Source organism: Dendrobium catenatum, unplaced genomic scaffold (assembly GCF_001605985.2).
Source record: "Dendrobium catenatum unplaced genomic scaffold, ASM160598v2 fragScaff_scaffold_611, whole genome shotgun sequence".
Classification (NCBI taxonomy): domain Eukaryota; kingdom Viridiplantae; phylum Streptophyta; class Magnoliopsida; order Asparagales; family Orchidaceae; genus Dendrobium; species Dendrobium catenatum.
The window spans coordinates 189,293-212,665 of record NW_021319073.1 but is presented as its reverse complement, the minus strand read 5'-3'; the positions used below and the strand labels follow the sequence as shown (position 1 = coordinate 212,665).

At 38.1% G+C, this 23,373-nt stretch overlaps 1 protein-coding gene across 1 annotated transcript; it reads right to left on the bottom strand.

Moving 5' to 3' along the window:
* Positions 1-229: 229 nt before the first annotated feature.
* Positions 230-21,292, bottom strand: LOC110091853 (protein OS-9 homolog). The gene is made up of 7 exons (XM_028694960.1): positions 21,029-21,292; positions 19,418-19,494; positions 18,398-18,601; positions 18,246-18,317; positions 1,328-1,443; positions 1,057-1,230; positions 230-566 (listed from the first exon to the last, which is right to left on the bottom strand). The coding sequence occupies exons 1-7, from the start codon at positions 21,147-21,149 to the stop codon at positions 425-427; spliced, it is 906 nt and encodes a 301-aa protein (XP_028550793.1). The 5' UTR covers positions 21,150-21,292; the 3' UTR covers positions 230-424.
* Positions 21,293-23,373: the final 2,081 nt, after the last annotated feature.

Genomic DNA, 23,373 nt, shown 5'->3' with positions numbered 1-23,373 from the left:
CTGAAGGAGAAATTATTATGTGTGGGGACTGGACATAGAACGCCGTCCAGAGACCAATCAGAATGCGTCATGTCAACGGTATTGAGCCCTGGTACTGAGCACAGGAGTGACGTAACGCATTCTGATTGGTTTCCGGACGGCGTTCGACGTCCGCACAGATTAATTCAACTTAAGAATCTACTCTCTAAACTAAGCAGTAGAAATAGTGGCTGAAGAAAACTGAGTCATGTAGAGTAACTCTAGGATCAGCTAGTTGAATATTAACCATGATATATAAACAGGGCAGTACAAAAATAAAAAATAATAATAATAATAATAAAGTTGAACATAACAGTGCAACTATATATCTGAACATTTTAAATTTAGAAATCTTGTATACAAGAACCTGTAAGTCCATGTTTCTCTTATTCCAAATATATTGGAATCAAGTTGCAAAGTGATCAGAATCATCATCAATCATTTTGATCTGGGCGCCTTTGTAATGTTCTCCTGTTGTGGTCTTCGTGTATTTGGGATCCTCATTACAGTGAATAGCGTGCCACATTGGTCTTTCTTGGTGGAACATTCTGCAATATGGCAGTAGATATGTATTTATGTATAGCTCAAAGCTCTCATCTTTTACTTCTAAGGGGCTGTTTGGTAGTATTCAGGAAGTAGAATTTTGTAAATCGTCTAAATCCGGATTTCAGAATCATGAGGGGCCTAAATCCTGAAAAACTGTTTGATAACATTCATGATAAATCCTATTAAATCCCGTGTGACTGTTTGGCTATAGAGCGGATTTAACGAGGGGACTCTTCCTCGCGAGCCATTGGATTTCGTAAATCCGGCTAAAAACAAGATTTCGGAAATCTGGGATTTAGCATGAAAAGGCGGAACTTTCCATCTATGGCGGCTTTCATTTGCCGTGAGATTTGGTTTTGCATTTTTGCCCGTTTTTCTGGATTTCGCTCAAATCCGTCTCAAATCCAACCTAAATCCTGCTACCAAACAGCCCCTAATTGTAGCAATAAAACTAACAAATTAAGAAATGATTCAAGAGCTGCAGGTGCTTACGGATGCTTGCAGAGCATTGGACATTGTATGGTAACAACATACTTGCAAGTGGAAATCTCCTTGATAGAACTGATTACAACCGAAAGTTCTGAGCAGACAAACCTGATCTCTGTCTCTCGAGATTGATTCGTTAGGTCACATAAGGTTCCATTTGTGTACACATGAGCATGATACCTAAAATTTGCCAAGAGAACAGTAAAGTTCTTATATATATATATTTTTTTTCAGCTAATTGATAACTGAGAAAATTGGACAGAGAGATGTAATTTGCCTTTGCGAAGCATCTTTAGAACGAGGATCTTTTAACACGGTAGCATCTGACTGATTTTGATTAAAGTCAGCTGTAGCCATTGGATCAAACACGCCCATAAGAAACTCTTGAACTGGCTGCAAAAACAGCCACAAAAAGTTCCAATTATCGACCAATAAGAAGCTCTGAATAGTGAGGTATTAAAAGAAGGCCAGAACCGTCTGTTTGGTGAGAATATCCCGATCATCTCAAAGTAAATCAAATGCTTTTATAACCAATCTAGTTAAAAATGTTAAGAATAAAAAATTTTATCAATAATTGTGCTAACATTAGATAATCAAATTTATGAGTCCTACAATTAAGCTATATGAGAGGTAATGGAATATAAGCATAGAAAAATTTGGTCAATTTTGAAAGACCAATTTTATTTCATATCAGAAAGTTATAATATAAAAGAAATTGTTGCGTAAGAATAACTAATAGAGTGCAGAGAAAAAAGCATGATTCTTCATATGATTTTTATTAATTTTAAGGAGGTATGAGATTAAGTAGAAAAAGAATTTATTTAGAGTGCTCTAACGTAGGAAGATGCATGTTAACGATAAATTGACGTTAACAAAGATATATATATTGAATATTGACGAATATCACAAGTAATTCTTAAGAGACCAAAGTGTTTTCAATTACCATAGGTTTATGTCAAGAGTTATTATTAAGTACAAATCATTTTGCATCAATTACGAAGATGCTACAAAGATATTCAAAGTGAAATAACCGGGTGTTGTTTTTTGCAGATGATATAATTGTAACTGGTTAAACATCTCCAGAAATAAGTAAATAATTAGAGCAGTTCATAAAACATTTAAAAGATGGAAGCTTTAGAATTAATAGAACATAGATTGGGTGAATGATCAATAATTTTAGCAAGTATAATGCTACTAATTATAATTCAGTACTATTAGAGGATAAATTAATACTTAGATGTGATAGATTCAAGTAACAAGATTTATTATGAGAAAAAAAAATGAAAATATAGATAAGAAAAGAATATAACTTTTACAATTAAAGCTATATGGTTTAAATGGAGAATTGCCAAGGAATTTTTTTAAAAGAAAATATTATAGAGATTTAGAAGGCAAATTTTATTAAACCGGAACTAGCTTGATGATATTGTATGTATCTGAATGTTAAGCTATTAGAAAAATATTGAAATCTAAGTTGAATGTGGCAAATTAAAATGCTAAGATAAATGTTATGGAAAAACTAAGAATAATAAATTAAGGAATAATTATACTAGGGGAAAGGTCAAAAGGAAAATAGACTTGGGTTATTTGGACATGTACAACGAATGCCAAAAAATGTATAGATTACATGAGTTGATAAAGTTAGTATCAAAGGATTAAGAAGAAAATGGGGCAGGCCTAATATTATATGGATAGAAGTTGCTCAAATTGATTGTGAAAGAATAAGTTCAACACATCAAACAACACATAACTAGAACAAATGTAAAACAAGGATCCACAACAATATCCCAAGTAGTTGGTAAAAATCTAATGACAATAATGATGATAGCAAGATTTGATACATGACAAAGTGCATGGGGAGCATAAGATTATACAAGTAATAGACTAGGTAGATGCATAGTCTACTACAAATCAGTGGCTCGGCTGAAGGAAAGCTAGTAATCTTATCCACTATTGTCAAACTAAATCGTCATTGAACATATGGATGCTTTTTACTTGGACTCATCATGAATTCATTGAAGTGGTCAATTTTCTTTGTAATATTAAAGGTAATGTGTTTTTCTAAGAAAAAGCTCAAATAGTCCCTTGGCAATCAATTAGTAGCCTAGAGCTAGAGATTAGAAGCACTTGTTGGTTCTCCAGGTTCCCACCACCGACCTTCATTACAAAAATTATGTGAAATACAGGTTCCTACCATCAACCTTCACTGCTCAAATTATAAGGAATATAGATTCTTACTACCGGCCTTCATTGTCGGATCTGAGGAATACAGATCCTTCCACCATCTTTCATTTCTAGAATTCCAAAGGAACATTGATCGTTCTGCTTCCTTCATACATCCAAGACTGAGGAGAGATCAAGCGAGAGAGCTCCTCTCGTGTATAACATCCAGAGTCGACCGAGCAGAAGCGAGAGAGAAGTCAAGCGGGAGGGCTCCTATTGCATGCGTCTAGGGAAAAACCGAGCAGAGCTGAGTGAAAGCCTCCTCTAGCGTGCGTGCGACTACATGAGACCACAAATCGTACTATGGACAGCGGCCAAGGCCTCCTGGGGATGGCGGAATTGGGCTTGGTCTTCGTTCATGCGTGTTACATATATAGTCGATCAAGCATAGGCGAGAGAAGTCGAGCGCAAGACCTCCTGTGATCAAACCAGAGGGATCAGAGGCCTTGAGTGCATATGTACGGAGCGATTGAATAGGGATCTATTTGGGTGGACTCGAATAGCTAATTTGTATTAGGGCAAAGGCTAGCTTGATCGGACGACCGAAGAAGGAAGAGATCTGTGTGCCTACTATTAAGCCGCTTGACACATTTTTTTCTGTTACTGTCTCCAAAGCTTGATGCAACCCTAAAAACATTTTTGTTTTTTGTTTCTATTGTCTTTCCTTCATTGCCAGCCTTCCCTTAAGAACTAAGAGGGAGATAGACCCGAAGGATAATTAATCCACTTTCCTTGTTGTCCCACCACTAACCTTTATTACCATTTGCAGTATTTTGAGGGCTATTGTTCAACATAGACTTCATTGTTGCCCTACACCTTTTAGGCTTGATTGGTATAGCCTTTATCACTATCATTTGCCTCCATAATGTTAGAAGCTAATTTCTACTAAAGTTTTGACCAAATGGAGGACTCTATGATGCACCAAGGGACTTGATAACTCTACATTAGGACTGATTACAAATTATGAATGATATATATGTATTCCCCAGCTTTAGAGAGAATGTCAAATATCGTCCCAACCATCCTAGCCATCTGTTGGCTCTTAATCCTATGGCCAGGATGGGGATCTGTGGGAGGCTCACCTAGATCATGCCAATCTCCTTCCATATTCGGGTGGCTGATTTAGAAAGGATTATATTAGGGAAATTATGCATGATTTTGTAACTATTTGTTTCTTTATTAAGATATATTGCATAGATCTATAAATAGGGATAATTTTGTATAATAAATTTAAGTATTTTCCCTCTCCAATTCTCTGAACTTAATAGGGACCAATTGGGATCAATTTTTAATAGAGAAATCAATCATTTCTACATTAATATATCTATATTATTGAAGACAGATTCTATTTTACATAAGCCAGATTGCTCAAATAGATGCAAAAATGAAAATAGCATGTAGAGAAATCAATATAACACACTTGCACTACCTAAAATACTCACAACATTAATCTTCTATGTTCACTTCAATTGCCTTGTAAATTTTGGCCCGAGAGATCTTTTTTGATTAGATTTTGTTGACCCCAACAGCAAATTTTAAAAAAAAAATCATCATAAAAAACAAATGAAAATCCCAAAATTCTGCAGAAATCTCATAACTTTATACCTGTTCGGCGTCGCTTCTGTCGCCTCCCAAAAATCCAGCGTGGTCGCTCCTCGATCCTACTCTCATACACATCGTTAAATATAGAGCCAACCAAAGCCTTCGGTTGCTCTTCTCCCGCTAAAACCACGCACAAGCTTCCTTCCTTCCTTCCCACTACCGAGCTCAAACCAACCCCTAGCCCTATCCCGTCGTCAACCACCAAGCCGTAAGCATCCCGACCTTCCATTCTCGTTCCCAATCCGACTTGACCGAACTCCATCGCCTGAAACCCCCGACCTCTCCGTTTCCCTAGCTGTTCAAAGCCTTTAGCCCACCCGATTTCTTCACCTCCCTCAACGACGTTCCCCTCCTGTTGGTTTGGGTGTTATGGAATTTCGATCGGAAGCAAAGCTGGGAGCTTGCTCTCTGCAAAGGTAACGATCCTTCTCCCCTTTGCACACTTCTTCGACCAAATCCAGTAAATTCGTCGAACTATAGAGGGGAGGGGGGGAGGGGAAGAGATCAAATTAGGCCTTCAAGGCCTATAATAATGAGAATTCACTAATAAAGGCACAAAGCCTATGACGAACCTTATCCTCTGTCGGTAAACTGACAAAGTCGACAAGATCTAGTCAATGAAATGGAAGTGACCCCAAAAACCTTGATGATGGGCGTGTTGAATGCAGATCTCAACCAGAGGGGTTAACTTCAAATATTTCAAAATGTCATCCCAAAATCCCCAAAATTCAAATGTTTAAAATTAAAATCAAACCATCAAACACTTAAATCACAAAATACATCCACACTCTGCAATAGTTTACCGGGATGGACCAATTGAAAACTTACTTCAACTCACATTGAGCTAGCGCCTAGTCAAAAATATTACTAGGATCCATTCTCAAATCATTCCCTGCCAGTAAGGACATGGTACGTGTCCTCTAACCAGCGGTTTTGCCGCAAAATAGCACCGCAGGATAAACGGTTATGACCTGGGGCCCTCTGAACCGAGTCGTTTTGCCACCAAATAACACCACAAAATACCGGTTATGGTCAGAGCCGATACGCTCCTTAGTGGCATCAAATTCTTGAGATATGAATCAATAGGATATAATCGATAGGGCACAAAGCCCTCTATTAGCTAAGGTGGATTCAAATTTGTCCCCTTAGGCAAAAATCCACCCTAAGTCTACAAGGTCCCTTGGATGAAGCAATCCAAGGCTACCGATAAGGATTCTTCTGTCAGATTGAGTTGACTACCTCCTCTGACTAAGTAGACCAGGGACCACGATAGCCCAGGACGACGAAACCATGGGATCTTGATCGGGTCTATCATTCATTCCCCCGACCATTCGCTTTAAGTGCAAGATGATGGAAATTTCTAATTTTAAATATCAAACCTACAAACTCTCCAATACATGTGCCCATGTTGCTACTATACACTTGATACTATGTATCTATGGATACAATGTATCTGATCGACGACTAGCCTTAATCGAAAGTTCTCTCTCGTTATCGAGAGGGGTAATTAACTATAGGGGCTTGCGCCTATAGGAAATTAGAACTCGGATCATAAAGTGCTCGTAAAATGAGGGCAAAATCTCTGGGCGGTGTTTTATCTAGAAACCCATCTGCCTTCCCAAAATTTACCACGGAACTTAATTCGTTAAAACTCCCCTGAAAGAAAAAGCATAGCAGGCGGAGGCCGGGGTCAAATTTTCGGAGCCCACTGGTTTAAATGAGAATTTGGCTCTTAACAAAACACAATGGACAAAAAAGATTCATGTAGTCGACCCCACATAGTGGGATAAAGGCTTGATGTTGTTGATGTTGTTGTTGTTGTTGTTGTTGGACCAATTGGGATTAAATTTTTAATAGTGGAGGCTAATTAATTGGAGCATTATCAAACTCTAAAACTAAATTGACCACTTACTAATAATCAAGAGAATATTTTAAGCTTTTTTCGTGTGTTTCTAATAAATCAAAAGCAAAAAATTTTCAAAATAGTTCCTAGCTATCATGTGCAGCCAAGTTAATCTCAGAGCATCATGTTTCAATTTAGTCCAAAATTATCCCAAAAGCCTACCTTGCTTCAGGATGGGCTTCAACTAAATTGCAGAAACCGCTCATAACCTGCCCAGTAATATATGTACAGATTAATTTTTCATGACTTGACATTTTTAATAAGCATGCACAGCTCTGTTTATTTAAGATACCAAAACTTATTTCTTCACCTGGTTCTTAGTTTTATCAGCCACTCTCCCACTTCCAGCAGTCAAATTCTCTTCCGATATTTTCCCATCACTCCGACCTTTACAAGAAAATCTAGCAAGCCAACCCAAAAGTTTGCATAAATAAAATGCATGCATCAGGCAAACAACATCATTCTTTACTGAAAGAAAAGAAATTTAGAAGATCTGTTATCATTGAGGACAAGAAATGATTGATGTGTTGGTTCTTCAAGTTCTCATATTGATAGCCGGATATTTTTCCTTTCTTCCATCAAACCTTGCTAAGAAGGATCAGTAAAACAAACCCAAAAACTGCTCTAAATATTGCTTTATGCACTGGGCTAAAAAAACTATGCTTTATTTAGAAAATAGAAGCTTTACAAGCCATCTATCTATCTAACTCTCTCTCCCTCGAAGCTAGAAAATGATTAATGATGCTGCATGTCTGTGAACCTGTGTTGTGGGATGGTCTTAACAACAAGGAACCTGCAATATTGTATTCATCATAAATTGGGAAAAGAAAATCATCTATCAATCATTTGGTTTCACAAAAAATTTAAAGAATTAGTCCTGGGCCTCCTCCCCTCAACATCTAACCCAAGAAGTCCTCTCAGGTTTGAGTCCTCCAACTTATCCTCACCAAACCCATTCGCCACCTACCCTCTATGAGACCCGTCCAAGAGGGACTAGCCTCTATTTATAGGAGTCGGATCTGTCCCACCTCAAACTCCCGCCCCCCTTAGGGTGGGGCCCAACAGCCATTTGAAGAAGGAAATTAGGGTTTGGCTAGAAGGGAAAATTTAAAGGAGGCACTATTTTAGGATTTACATCATTATAATTTGCTTTAGGTAGGTTGTTTCCTTGAGGTTAGGATTATGTCTAATTTGTTGAATTTAGTTTAGTTTTAGGTTGATTGGCCTCTAGCCGGTGGCTAGGGATTTGGGAGAGTTAGATCTTCTGTTAGGCCTATTCAGATTTACAAAAGGAGGATTGGAGGGGTCCGCCCCCTTTAATGCTGCCGCCCATTTGGAGCAATAGGGAGAAGGGGTTATGGGAGGCTAGTTTGAGAGGAAAAATTTGAATGTGAGATGTTTGAAATTAGGAAATGAATTGTATTAGTAAAGGGGCTGGTTGGAGGGAGTGACTCATGCTTGAATATTTTGTGTTTTCTTGAGTTCTTGGGTGTTTGGGCTCTAGATTGCTTTTCTAGAGATTTGGGAGAGAACGATCCTCCTCTCGAATTGAGGATCACTTGTATCTTTCTTTGTCTTTGTTTGGCTTGATTTTCTCACTGCAATCCATCATTTGGGGGCTGTTTTTCCGCCCAGATTTTGCATTATTCTTGTTGTTTTCACCAATTAGTGATAGGTTTGCTTCCGAACTCAAGTATTTCCCTTGGGGATTCTTGCGAACTCAAGTATTTCCAAACAAATTGGTATCAGAGCATCATCTTGGGACCATTGGCGATTGAATTTTTGTAATATTTGCGGGTTTTTTGCATCCGGTATAAGCTCTTTTGAGATCCTTGAGAAGAAAGATGGCCAGAAAGAAGGTCGAAGTGTTGGAAGGCGAAATTGGGCAATTAAAATTGGACTTGGAGGGAAAATTCTTTGATTTTCAAAATCAAATCTCCTCCAACAATGAAAGGTTGGAAGGGAAGTTCACTTTGATGGAAGAGATGTTGAAGAAACTATCAAAGGTGAAGACCAATCCGACGACATCGGAAGCAAGAGAAACCACCGACAGCCATGTTAGAAGAGGGAATCCGAACCCCATTTATGGTGAGGAAAAATTCAGAAGTAGAGATCCTAGAGGAGGAAGACATGCCACCTCTAGAACAATTTTCTAGAGAGGAGATGAGCATGGGTTATGAAAAGAGGGGTGCAAATTTTGTGAGAAGAAGGGGGGATTTCCCCCACCGAGGTGCTGATTTTGAAAGAAGGAGAGGGGAAGTTAATGAGGACTATGGTTATGATCGCCGAAGGGAAGATCGTGATAGCTGGGGAGCACCTCCAGTTCGTGGCATGAGAGGATGTAGAGGATCCAGGGGCAATTAGGGTGACCCGAAGGTCAGAAAGCTAAAGATGTCCATCTTCGAGGGCGAGGATGAACATGGTTGGATCTACAAGGTATAACCGTACTTTTCCGTCAACTGGATGACAGAGGAAGAGAAGCTGACAGCGGCAGGACTATGCTTAGAGGGAAAGGCACTGGCTTGGAACCAATGGCGGGACATGAGGCAACCCATCAGTAGCTGGAGAGAATTCAAGGCATGCTTACTAGAATGTTTCCGAACCGAAAGGGGAGGGGACTTCTATGAGCAATTATTTCCCTTGACGCAGGAAGGGACAATGGCAGAATACCGTGATCGGTTTGAGTACCTAGCTAGCCGACTGGACCGTCTATTTGAGACTGTGCTTGAGGGGAACTTCATGAAATGGCTCAAACTAGAGCTCAGAGCAACTGTTAGAGAGATGCAACCGTACGACTTGGGGGAGGCCATGGAGTTGGCCCAGCTAGTTGAGGACCAGAAGCATCTGGAGAGGGGGGCTCATGGCAGTAGTTCCGGGGGATCCTACAAGATGACTACTACTTTTCTAGCTCCCAAAGGAGCTATACTGGGAGGATCATGGGAAGCACCAAGGGAGAAGTTTGGAGGAGGAGAGCTTGGAGGGCATTTTAAGAAGCTGACAGAGAAGAAGATCTAGGAGAAGCGGGATAAGGGGTTATGTTTCAGGTGCGATGAGAAGTACATGCCAGGGCATAGGTGTAAAGACCGAACTCTCCAGGTTCTCACCGTCTTTGATGACGAGAAAGCTGAAGAGGGAGGTGGAAGCAGGTTAGAGATGAAAGAGGAGAAGAAGTAGTTTGGATGTGGCAAAAGTCTCCCGAAACTCAATAGTGTGATTCACTCCAAATCACACCATGAATGTGAAGGGAGAGATAGCTGATAGGGATGTGGTAGTGTTAATAGATAGTGGGGCAACCCACAATTTCATCTCCACCCAAATTGTTGATCAATTAGGGGTGAAACTAGTGGACACATGAGGGTACGGAATGATGATGGGCACCGAAAAGGTAGAAATGGGCATAGAAGTTTGTAGGGAAGTGGTGTTGACCATTCAGGTGATATAGGTGAGGGAGGATTTTCTTACCTTGGAATTGGGGAGTACGGATGTCATCTTAGGGATGAAATGGCTATAAAACTTGGGGGAGACCAAGGTGAATTGGGGAGCACTGAGAATGGAATTTGTGGTGGGGGAAAGGAGAATGGTGATACAGGGAGATGTCGGTTTGTCTAGAGTGGGAGTGTCTCTCAAGTCCATGATCAGAACCATACAGGAGGTTGGAGGAGGATATTTGATAGAACTGCAATGATTGGAGAGGGTCAGTGTGGGGGAAGAGGGGGATGTTCCTCTTGTAGTGCAACCGATCATATAGCAGTTCAGCGAGGTGTTCCAGCCACCTCAAGGGTTATCACCACTTAGAGAACAAGAGCATGCAATTCCTCTAAAAGAGGGAGTGTCACCGATTAGTGTGGACCCTACCGCTACCCCCAGATTCAGAAGGATGAAATTGAAAAGCTGATTAGGGAGATGTTGGAGGTTGGGATCATCAGACCAAGTGTAAGTCCTTTCTCTAGCCCGGTGTTACTAGTCAAAAAGAAGGACAGGAGCTAGAGGTTTTTTGTGGATTACAGAGCATTAAATAAGGAGACTGTACCAGATAAATTTCCCATTCTGATGATTGACGAGCTTTTAGATGAACTGTATGGAGCAGTGATGTTCTCCAAATTGGATTTGAAGTCTGGATACCATCAGATCCGGATGAGGGAGGAAGACATATCAAAGACAGCATTCCGAATACACGAGGGGCATTATGGTCTAGTTATGCCATTTGGGCTGACCAATGCCCCTGCTACTTTCCAGTCATCGATGAACAAGATGTTCAGACAGTATCTCTGGAAGTTTGTGCAGGTGTTCTTTGATGACATCTTGGTGTATAGCAGAACTGAAAAGTCGGTATTGGGAGTTCTACAGGAGCATCAACTAAGGGCCAACTTGAAGAAGTGTTGTTTTGCCCAAATCAGTGTGGAGTACTTGGGTCATATCGTGTCTAAGGAAGGGGTGGCGGCTGATCAGTCAAAGGTGAAGGCTATGTTGAGATGGCCCTTACCTAAGAATCTGAAGGAGTTAAGAAGATTCTTAGGGCTGACAGGATACTACAGGAGATTCGTTAAGGGGTACAGTACTATAACATGGCCACTGACAGAGTAGTTGAAGAAAGATGGATTCCTATGGGAAGAGGCAGCCACATCAGCATTTGAGAAACTAAAGAAGGCTATGACCACAGTACCCGTCTTAGCTCTACCAGACTTCACTCAGGCCTTCATAGTGGAGACAGACGCTTCAGGATACGGATTGGGGACAAAACTCATGCAGGATAGGCAACCCATTGCCTACTTCAGCCAAGTGTTGGCAGCCAAAGCAAGGTTGAAATCAGTCTATGAGATCAAGTTGATGGCTATTGTTTTAGCCATCCAGAAGTAGCGACCCTACCTATTAGGTAGGCATTTCATTGTCAGAACAGATCAGAGGAACCTGAAATACTTGTTGGAACAACGGATGGTGACTGAAGAGCATCAGAGATGGTTGTCAAAGTTATTGGGGTATGATTATGAAATCCAGTACAGACTAGGAGGGGAGAATAAGGTGGCAGATGCGTTATCCAGATGTATGGGAGAGCTACAGACAGTGCCAGTGTCTGTTCCTTTGATGCTGGATTGGAAGACCATTAAGGAGAAGAGCTCTAGGGATGAGGAGTTGGGAAAGATCAAGATGGCATTATTAAGGGAAGGTGGTAGCCACCCAAGGTACTCAGTAAAGGGGGACAGACTGTTATATCAAGGGAGGTTCGTGATGCCCAGGACCTCCATCCACATCCCAAACTTACTCCGGGAATTTCATGGAAGTGCGGTTGGGGGCCATTCGGGGTGCAGAAGACCTACAGTAGATTAGCGGCCGAGCTTTACTGGAAGGAAATGCATAGAGATGTGGAGGAGATGGTGGCAAGGTGTGAGATCTGTCAGAGAAATAAATACATGGCTATGTCACCAGGGGGACTACTACAACCATTGGCATTACCAGGACGGGTATGGGAGGAGATATCCATGGACTTCATAGATGGGATGCCCCGTTCAGAAGGCTTCATGGTGATTCTGGTGGTGGTGCATAGATTGAGCAAGTACGCTCATTTTATTCCCCTCCGACATCCTTACATAGCGGTGACAGTGGCTTCAACTTTCATCAAAGAGGTGGTCAGATTGCATAGGGTACCAGAGGAAATCGTGTCAGATAGAGATAAGGTGTTCCTCAATCATTTTTGAAGGGAATTGTTCAGGTTGCAGGGGACAGTCCTGAAGAGGAGCACCGCTTACCACCCACAGAAAGATGGCCAAACGGAAGTGGTCAATAGAAGCTTGGAGACCTACTTGAGATGCTTTGTGTAGGAGACACCCAAGCTATGGGCCAAGTGGCTATCATGGGCAGAGTACTGGTAAAACACCTCTTTTCACTCGGCTTCATAGATAACTCCATTCAAGGTGTTGTACGGAAGGGACTCTCCTCACTTGGTGCACTTTAAGAGTAGCAGTACTTCAGTTTCTTCAGTGGAGGAATATTTGGAGGGGAGAGATCAAGTGTTAGAGGAATTGAAGAAGCATTTACTGAGAGCTCAATAAATTATGAAGAAACAAGCTAATGGGCATAGGAAGGACATCCAGTTCGAAGTAGGAGAGAGGGTTTTCTTAAAGCTCCGACCATATCGATAAAAAACAGTTGCCAATAGGAGAAATGAAAAGTTCGCTCCAAGATACTTTGGGCCCTATGTAAAATTGGAAAAAATTGGAGCGGTAGCATATCGACTGCAACTACCACCCACGGCGATTATTCATCCGGTTTTCCATGTGTCGCAGCTGAGAAGAACCATTGGAGATTACCAGCCAGCTCGAAGTTACCGGCAACACTTACTGAGGACTTTGAGATGATTCTGGATCCCTTAGAATTGATGGGGGTCACTAGAAAGAAGATGGAGCTAAAGAAGTGTTAATCAAGTGGAAGAATCTACCTGACTATGATACCACGTGGGAACCATTCAAGAGGGTGAAACATCAGTTTTCTAGTTTTCACCTTGAGGACAAGGTGATTCTTTGGGATGGTGGTATTGTGAGGCCTATTCAGATTTACAAAAGGAGGATTGGTGGGGTCTGCCCCCTTTAATGATGCCGTCCATTTGGAGCAATAGGGAGAAGGGTTTTGGGAGGCTAGTTTGAGAGGGAAAATTTGAATGTGAGATGTTTGAAATTAGGAAATGAATTGTATTAGTAAGGGGGCTGGTTGGAGGGAGTGACTCATGCTTGAATATTTTGTGTTCTCTTGAGTTCTTGGGTGTTTGGGCTCTAGATTGCTTTTCTAGAGATTTGGGAGAGAACGATACCCTCCTATCGAATTGAGGATCACTTATATCTTGCTTTGTCTTTGTTTGACTTGATTTTCTCATTGCAATCCATCGTTTGGGGGCTGTTTTTCCGCCAAGAATTTTGCATTATTCTCGTTGTTTACACCAATTAGTGATAGGTTTGCTTGCAAACTCAAGTATTTCCCTTGGGGATTCTTGCGAACTCAAGTATTTCCTATCATCTTCCCCTCTAATTGAAGCAAAAAAAAAAATGTATCTTGCTTTTCTCTTCATAGTTCTTCCAATAAAAATTATTTTTTAGCATCTTTCTCCTCAATATTTTGTATTTCATCCGCTGATTTTGTTAAAATTGCATCTAATTCTTATCAAATTGGAATCAGAGCAGTATCTTGGGCTGAAATATAGGACATCCTTATTAATTTTTACTGCATTTTCTCCCTTTCGTATTGCTGATTTTTGTGGTTTGAAGACCATATATGTTGTTTTTGTTGTTTGGAGTCTAGATCCGGGTACCTATAGGAGGAAGAAAGATAGAAGTGTTAGAAGAGGAGATCAAACAATTGAAATATGAAATTTCATAACTCCAAACTCAATTTTCAAATTTCAAAAATCAAATTTCAAGTATCCACAAGAAGATTGATGGGAAATTTTTCATCCTAGAGGAGATGTTAAAGAAGTTGCTCGAGGGCCAAACCAAAACGGCGTCGTCAGAGGTGAGGGAAGCTGTCGGTCGCCAAGAAAGTGGGGAAACCCTAGTCCGATAAGGCAAAGGAAATATCAGGAGGCGGAGAATTTGGAGGGAGAAAAAAGAATGCCACCCCTAGAGCCTATTCTTAGGGTGGACTTAATTAGAGGGTATGCGGAGAAGCATGAGGAGGTCGGGCATGAATGAAGGGGTGATGAATTTGAGAGGAGAGAGGTAGAATTTGAAAAGAGAGGGGCGTATTATGACCGAAGGGGTGCTGAATTTGAAAGGGGAGGTGTTGAATTTGAAAGGATGAGTGATTATGATCCAAGGGATGCTGAATTTGAAAGGAGAATGTGAGAATTTGATGAATGATTTGGGTACGAGCATAGAAGGAATAATTGGGACTCTTGGGGGGAACCACCCCCTAGGAATGAGAAATTATAAAGGAAACAAGGGGGACGTAGGAGATCCGAGGGTGAGGAAGCTTAAGATGCTTGTTTTTAGGGAGATGATGCGCATGGGTGGATATACAAGGTGGAAAGGTACTTTACCATCAATAGGTTAACGAAGAAGGAGAGACTAACGGTGGACAGGATGTGCTTGGAGGGAAAAGCGTTGGCAACAGTTGAGGGATATGAGGCGACCCATACAGAACTCAAGGGAGTTCAAGGACTTGTTGGAATATTTTTGAACAAGGAGAAGATGAGATTTCTATGAGCAGGTCTTCGCCCTGACACAATAAGTGATAGTGGTGGAGTACCATGAGCAATTTGAGCAGCTAGCCATCTGACTGGACCAACTTCCAAAGATTGTACTGGAGGAAAACTTTATAAAAGATCTCAAACATAGAATTCGGACAACTGTTAGAGTGATAAGGCCTCATGGTTTAGAAGAGAATATGGAGCTAGCACAGTTAGTTGACATTCAGGGTACCTAGAGAGAGGGATTGGAGGCGGCAACTCAGAAGATTCTTATAGGATGACCACCACATTTTTGGTTCCCAAGGAGCTGACACCGAGTGCTCTTAGGGAAATCCCAAAGGAGAAGACTGTTGGAGGGAGACGTGGGAAAAACTTCAAGAAGCTCACAAAAACAGATTTACAGGAGAAGAGGGCGAATGAGATCTATTTCAAATGTGAGGAGAGATATATACTGGGGCATATATGTAAGGACTAAACTCTTCATGTTCTCACTATTTATAATGACGAAGAATTGAGGAGGGAGCCATCTTTCCACCTTGCATACAAGGTGGGTCTTTGGAAGGAGGGTATTGTTAAACTGGTCCAGAAGGGACTGGCCCCTACTTACAGGAGGCGTACATGAGGTGGGTTCTAGAAGCCATTTGAAGAAGGAAATTAAGGCTTGTTTAGGATGGAAAATTCAAAGGAGGGCTGTTTTGGGATTTACATCATTATTGTTTACTTTAAGTAGGTTGTTTTCCTAGGGCTAGAGTTATGTCATGTTTGCTTAATTTTGTTTATTCTTAAGTTGATTGGGCTCTAGCCGATGGCTAAGAATTTGGGAGAGCCAAATCTTCCTCTCCAATTGAATTTGGGTTATATCTTATTTGTTGAATTTTGTTTATTCAAAAGCAATTTATTTCTTTCCACCTTGAGGACAATGTGACTTTTTGGAAGAGGAGTATTGATGGACCCGCGGAGGGCCCCACTAAGATGGACGGCGGGCAAGGAAAGAGGGGGATCCAAAGGGGAATAAATCCAACTTTAATTACTTACCATTGGAAAATAAAATTGGGAGGAAATTAGGAAAGTTTATTCAATGAAAAGGAATTTATTTGAATACAAATTTGGAAGGAAATTTGGAAAGCTTATATATGGTTAATTAGGTTTTTTTATTTTCATTATATCATTATTTGTTGTAATTTTTTTTAAGTTGTTTCATACATGTCAATAGCGCAAAATAGGGGCCGCCATGACACACAGCGCGGCGCGGCACACATATGGAGCTATTTGTTTAGTATGGTGTGGTGCATCAAAATAGTGCGCATTATTTGCCATGCATGGGTAATGGCACAAGATGCAAATGGCGTGTGTTATTTTGTAAATATGATATAATTTAAAATTATAAATTATAATTAAATATTTTTAATGTTTATATATTAATATCTCAATTATTTATTAATTAATTAAACATCAAATTAAAAAAAAATATCAAAAAAATTTATAGGATCTAATTTTTTGTAGGATTTAAAGTTAATATTTTTGCTATTTGGTGGAATTTAGACTAAATTATGCTTAAATCTTTTCAAATATGTTAATATAAGTTACTGTAAGATTTAAAATTATCATTTTTATTATTTGACGGGATACTTATGTTTAAATTTTGATTTAATCAACTTATTGTTTGCTATTTAATGGTATTTAATATTAATAAATATATGTTTTTTAATTATTTTTTATTATTTTCCATGCTTAAAATGGCACGCGATACGCCATACACTATACGTTATGGATCCACGAGGAACTGTGCCATAGTGTGACAAATATGAGTTGTTCCAAGTGGTGCCTAAGATTTGTGGAGAGTCGGTCTACCTCTTGAATAGTAGATCAACCTATATCTTGGTTTGTTGTGCCTTTATCAAAGAGAATTAGTCTATAATCTCTTCCTTTCTTGCTGATTTTTGCTGCGTTTTCCATCGGCATTATTGTTTATTCTATAAGGAGATTGAATTCCTATCACTCGAGTCCTGAAAAAATAGTTAGGCCAAAATATAATGCCTTTTCTTTCAACTTTCAACAAATGCTAATAAATAAAAAAATCGCCTCTTTAGTGAGCATAAGAGATGGGAACCACAAAGAAAAGGCAATGTGCCTAAAATAGGATTATTAATTTCAACTTCCATACAAAGCAATGACCAACTTTTTAGTGAGATAAGAGATGGGTTCCACCACAAGATCAAGATTGTCAATTGGATTGGGCTAGCTCATTAATCTGCCGAACTGGCGTAGGAACCACAAAGGCTTGCCTTAAACAAGTTAAGGCTTCAACATAAGCCCTTAGTTTTAAACCCTAATTTGTACAACAACAAAGCCTTGAAAACCTTATAAAATTTGTAGGATTTTAAGGTGAATCCGAGATGGAGCACTTAGTAGAATGTAAGCCAGAAGCTTCTCAATTTTTAAAAGTTATCAGTGCAATGTGAATGCCCCACTCATTGATTTTATCTTTGCTTCGCATCTCCTCATTCTCTACACCTGCTTAACTAAGCCCTTTGGTTGCACTTCTAGGAATAAAAATTTAAAGATTAATTCCCTAGTTTATTATTAGTAGTAATTGATCAGAAAGAATTGTTGAAATTCCAATAAAAATTTGTTTATTTTCTATCCACCTAAAATTTCCATATTTTTTAACAGCCAATAGAGCTTATTATCATCATTTTTCTTGATGTTATGAATATCTACATATCATTTTGAACAGTTCTCATATAATCTTATGTCAACCCCTTTTGTTTCATAATTCTATAACTTTAATAATTAGCCCATGAAAGTTTCTACTCTTTTACCTTAAAGCCAATCTCTTCCAATCTCACTGGCCCAACTTTTTTCACCTTTTTAAAATACTTAACGGAGTTAGTAGTTTTCCTGCCAATACATCTGTTTAATTTGGCTATTAATAGATAATCTCAGTTATTGTAATTGATTAGTCAGTAGGAAGAATGTTTTAGAAACAATATGAGTACTTTTTACTGACAGTAGCAAGAAATACTAAGGGCCCAAAAAAGTTGATTTGCTCTGTTGAAGGTAAAAACTTAGACTTTCTGCCATATCTTCATATAGGTACTTACTGAAGAAAAAGATGCCAACATGACACAAATGTTCAAAATCAACTAGTGTGTAGACTAATTCAAGGCATTTGCAATTTCACCTGACACATTTATATCTAAAAAACACAATAATTTTATCGAGCAGGAAATTCCTTAACAAAATGTTATGAAATTCCTTTACAATAAGTTCACAATGAATTATAAGGCAAACCTTATCATCTTCCAAATGTAGCTGTCGCACATGTTTCTGATGGCAGAATTCATAAGACCACCATCCTTCATGCTGCAATATAACTAATAAAGTAAAAGATAGTAAAACATCCATCATAGATTAGTTCTTCGTAGTATTTGAAAAGAACATACTCTGTAGATGCATTTCTCTTTTATTCCTTCAATTAGCTCATCAGGTGTTTTTTGTTTAATCCTCTCGTCAGTTTCTATGATAAGGCTAGTTGAATTTGGCTGGGCAACTGGCTTCAAAGGTTTGGTTTCCTCAACCACGGGCAAAAAACAGACAAAACTCTGTCCCTCCTTATTAGTCATCACCAGGGATTCCTGCTCGTTATCCTGCAAAAGATTTTAAACAATAGATCTTCACCATTCCATTCGAAAATATTTGAAAAAGCCTAGAGTTGAGTGACCATAATATTTTTTCAATGAACAATGAAGACAATGATTTATTGCAGGATGTTGAAGATCAAGCATACTGATGAAAAAGAATGTGATAGATCAAGCATAAAGTGCAAGGAAGGCAATCTAAGCAAGCGCATGACACAGTAATAGAGCATTGCACTGTGCTTGTGAAACTTTTGAGCCCAAAGGAGGTAAAGGAGCTTCATCCACCAATTCAATTCTTCATGTTTCATAGTAATAATAAAGCACTGCAATTACAAAATCCTTAAATCTCAATTAATAATAGATGGTTCGCATTTAAAAGACAAAATAACCTTAAATATTAACATATAGACAAAGGACAAACAAACGATGTCACTAGAAGATCTACGACAAAAACCATGACACCTAATTTATGACAGTCCACCATACGTAGTATGTAATTCCAATAGGTTTGCTTGGAACTTTTATTTGGCACTAGTTCATTAATCCAATGACAATTGTCAAGAACTAGAATGTAAAGATTATGTTGCATAAACTAATCAAAACCTCTCAAGAGCACAATGATCCTTGCAGTAATATTTGGTTAAATTTCTTTGAAATTGCTGAAAATATTTTAGATTATATAATTAAAAAAACGGCACTGAAGATTAAACTTGCAGAAGATGCAAAATCCACCATCAAAGAATTTTGAGCCAAAGATTTATTTAACAGAAAAAGAATATCAGCCAAACAACTATAAAACAAGTGGTAGAAATAGAAATTACTTACAGGATGAAAGGGAGAACTTGCTGTATGAAACACTATCTTATATTTCGGTTCTCGTGAGCTCCGACCAAAGGTCATACCTGCTCGAAAGAATAGAAATAGAAAGACAAATTGTACTTACTAAGTGTGAAAATATCTATTAGAAACCCCAAATCAGGTTCCACTCTGCTCTGAGGCATAAAATTATCAGATCAAAGAAGTAACATCAATCAATAAACTATTAAATGCAAGGTGTTTTTCCAGTACACCGCAGTGTGTCATTTACCCAAGCAGCAAACACGCTAAAAACATATTCTGAGATAATGATAAACTCTAGATAACTAGAGCACATAAGGCGTGAAAAATGAAATTTTGATAGGATAAGATATCCTTTCTGTAGCGTTTACTAAAGCAACTATTCATAAAAAAATAAAATAAAATCATTTAACAAATTCCAAAATATTTATTTTTCTTTTAATTTTCAGTTTCTATTTGCGTGCTAACCATGAATTTCTAATTTAGCAAAAAAAACGAGTCGTTAAAAAAAATATAGATAATCTGATATCACATAAGTATCAAGGAATGTATTGGACAGATAGAATCCTATGTATCACACTGATCTTCACAAGTAAAAGATAAAACAAAGATTATACGCTTAACAAGAAAATATGGTGATTGCCTTACAACAACATTAATTTACTTAGGAATCCAAAGTCAAGCATCGGCCGGCAACCGGTGGCAGGTGCCAATCAATGGCGAGTATCTAGCGACAAAATATAATGGACTACGGGAAGGTGATCGACGTAGTATCCTCCTATCAAAAGAGAAGATGGCTGGGTGTCAAATTGGAGGTTACAGAAAGGAGTTAGAGTCCTATAAATTTATATGAATCAAAAATGTATCTCTAAAAAAACTAATCATAATTTATAAAAATCTAAGTTATTTATGGATTTCAGGAGGAACATTCTCGCCCTTCGCTTTAGAATCCATCAAATCGATGTATTAAACCGAACAACTCAAATCATTTACTCTTCATTCTAATAAATGATCAGACGATCCGCCATCGAGCAGGCTTAATGAACCCATTTGAGCTAGTCTCAGCTTGAGAAGCTGGCTGGTAGCTGATGGCACTAATGTGGTGGAGGTCCATAAACTAAACAGTTCTAAAAATTACAATCATCGTTCTTATTTCTGGATAACAATATAATATAAGAAAGATAGCATTGAATCAAATGCACCATATCTATATCATAATATTGTTATATGTGTTATTTGAATAACATTGTTAAGTAAATATCACTCCTATCTACATAACAATAAACCAAAAAACCCCATAAATTAACTGTCAAAACATAACTCATTACTAAACCACTAAATTGTACTGAAAATAAATACTATGCCGAAAGGCAAGATGGCACACATTCAGAAACACAGGTTGCAAGATGCAGATTGCATTCCCATTAACTGCATATCATTAAACTATTTTATTCCCATACTTTAGCTTCGATTATGATAAAAAAAATAAAAAAAAATTAAAAAAAAAAAAGTTTAGAAGTAAAGTATTCCGTGAACAAAAGGCTTATGTGCAACATGTACAGTGTCAAAAATCAGACAGATAAAAGAATTGAGAGATACCGGAAGCGGATGCGAGGATCCCCTCAGCCGATAGGGATGAAAGGACGTAAATCAAAAGCATGATGGAGGAGAACCTGGAAGCCGTCTTCGATGAGAGAAGATAGCTTCTTACCTCCCCCATCGCTGGCCGGTGGAGCACTGGAGCTCCGTAGGATTACCAATAGAAGAAGGAGACTGCTCTCTTCAAGTATTGCTGATAATCTTCAGCCGCAGCCTTCAATCTCCAATTTCGGATCTACCAATGAATTCGCATAGGACTATGCTTTAGTAACTAATTGAGAGAATCCGAGTGGAGGGGACTGAGTCAGGCAAAATCTTAAAAAAAAAAAAATTAATATTAGCAGTAAGCACATGTTAAATTAAATTTAATAAAAAAAAGTGCAATGTAAATATATTTTAAGATAAATATAAATTCAATGAGAATTTGTGTTCAAAAAAAGGTATTTTCATATTGCATTTAACTGAAGACTTCTAGATAATATAAATTCATTTCGCGTTCTAAGTAGATTATTTTTTTAATTTTTATGCTAGTTGTGCATTTAAAAAAATTATGTTATAAATAAAAAAAAAAAATCTTTTTTATTTTTATGTTAGTCATATATTGATAAAAATGTTTATGTTATTCATAGATTATTTGTTAGTTGTAATTTTTCTATTAATTGTAACTTTTTATTTTGCATATTAGTTCTAAATTTATAAAAATATTTATAATAGTTATTTGGTTAATAGTTATGTTAGTAATAAAATAATAAATATGTATAATATGTTGAATTTTGTTGTTTACTTTTAAGATGTTTTGTAATTTATTTTTGACTAGTTGAAGCATGCACATGACAAATAAGGTATCCACAATAACATTAGTTACTATTGATCTTGAAGGAGGGTTAGGATCATCATAGAAATAGTAGTTGTATCTTATTTTGATTGCTTCCTATAAATAAAACTATCCAATAGATTATGGCTTTGTTTTTGGGACAGCATCATTCCACTATTCTTTTCTGCTTTTATGAGATTTTTATACTAAAAAATAGTAAGAAAGTCATCACAAATGAAGCCAGCATCTTTTTTATATTATCATCACAATGCATTAAGGGCATATATGCTCATTGAATTCCCCTTTTTTCTCATTGTGCACATGACAAAGAAGGGGCTCATTTTCATATCAGTTGACAACATCTATTCATATTAACCACTATTGATTATGAAAGAGGGTCAGGGCATCATAGTACCAACAGAGAAATTCGATGTAGATTACTAGCGGTAAAAAAGAACCAAGGATTATATAATAACTACTACTACAGCAATAAGTCAACCTTATTCTATGCTAGTAATAAATTCATGTATGCTCTAGTATATGTTAAGTGTCTGTAAAAATTCAAGTCATTAAGTGTTTATTAAAGTCTAGATGATTCTAGGGTTAAGTTAGAAAAGAGAAGAAAAGTTAAAAACAAAAAAATCTCTCAAGAGTGTTGTGATGCTATCTTCTCAATTTAGGGGAAGTTTGGCCGAGGAAGCACTGTAGCACCTCCCTCTTTATATGGAATTTTTATTGCGTCCTCTCACCTGACGTAGAGATACATCCTCCCACCGCCAAAAAACTCAGTTTTTGCTCGGTACTGCTAGGTATTATTTGATAATAATGAGGAATATCATCATGTGAAGACCAATACCGAGTTACACCGAGCTATACCGAGCAATACAAAAAAATACCGAGTTTTTTCTAGGAAAAACTAGGTATTTTTTTGTATTGCTCGGTATTGCTCGGTATAGCTCGGTATAACTCGGTATTGGTCTTCACATGATGATATTCCTCGTTATTGTTTGGTATTGCTCAGTATTTGCTCGGTATTTCTCATTTTTTAGCGCGAATTTAGCTCTGGGAGGACGTATCTCTACGTCATGTGGGAGGACGCAATAAAAATTCCTTTATTATATGAGGGTGCTTTGTCGGGGAAGTGCTATGATGCTGGTGAGGACACTGCAGTATTGAGCTCTCATATATACCCCACCTTAACTGTTAGAGAAGGAGAAAAGAAGAGGACAAGAATGAGACAGAAAGTGTGTAGAGGATTTTTGAGGCCACAAAGATGAACTCGTCCATCAGGCTTGTTGAGGAAAATGATTTACTCAAGGTAGGCTCCTAATACCCTATTTCTGATTTCAATCTTGACATTTGCAAAAACTAGTTAAAAAAATGTAAGTTTCTTATGTTTAAGAAACTTACCACTATGTAAATTCTGGTATGTTGTAGAATACTCCATTCTAAATATTTTAACAATGCAAAACTAAATTTTCAACGGTTAGCTTTGCCTATACAAAATATTGGGTATATTATTGGGTATTTG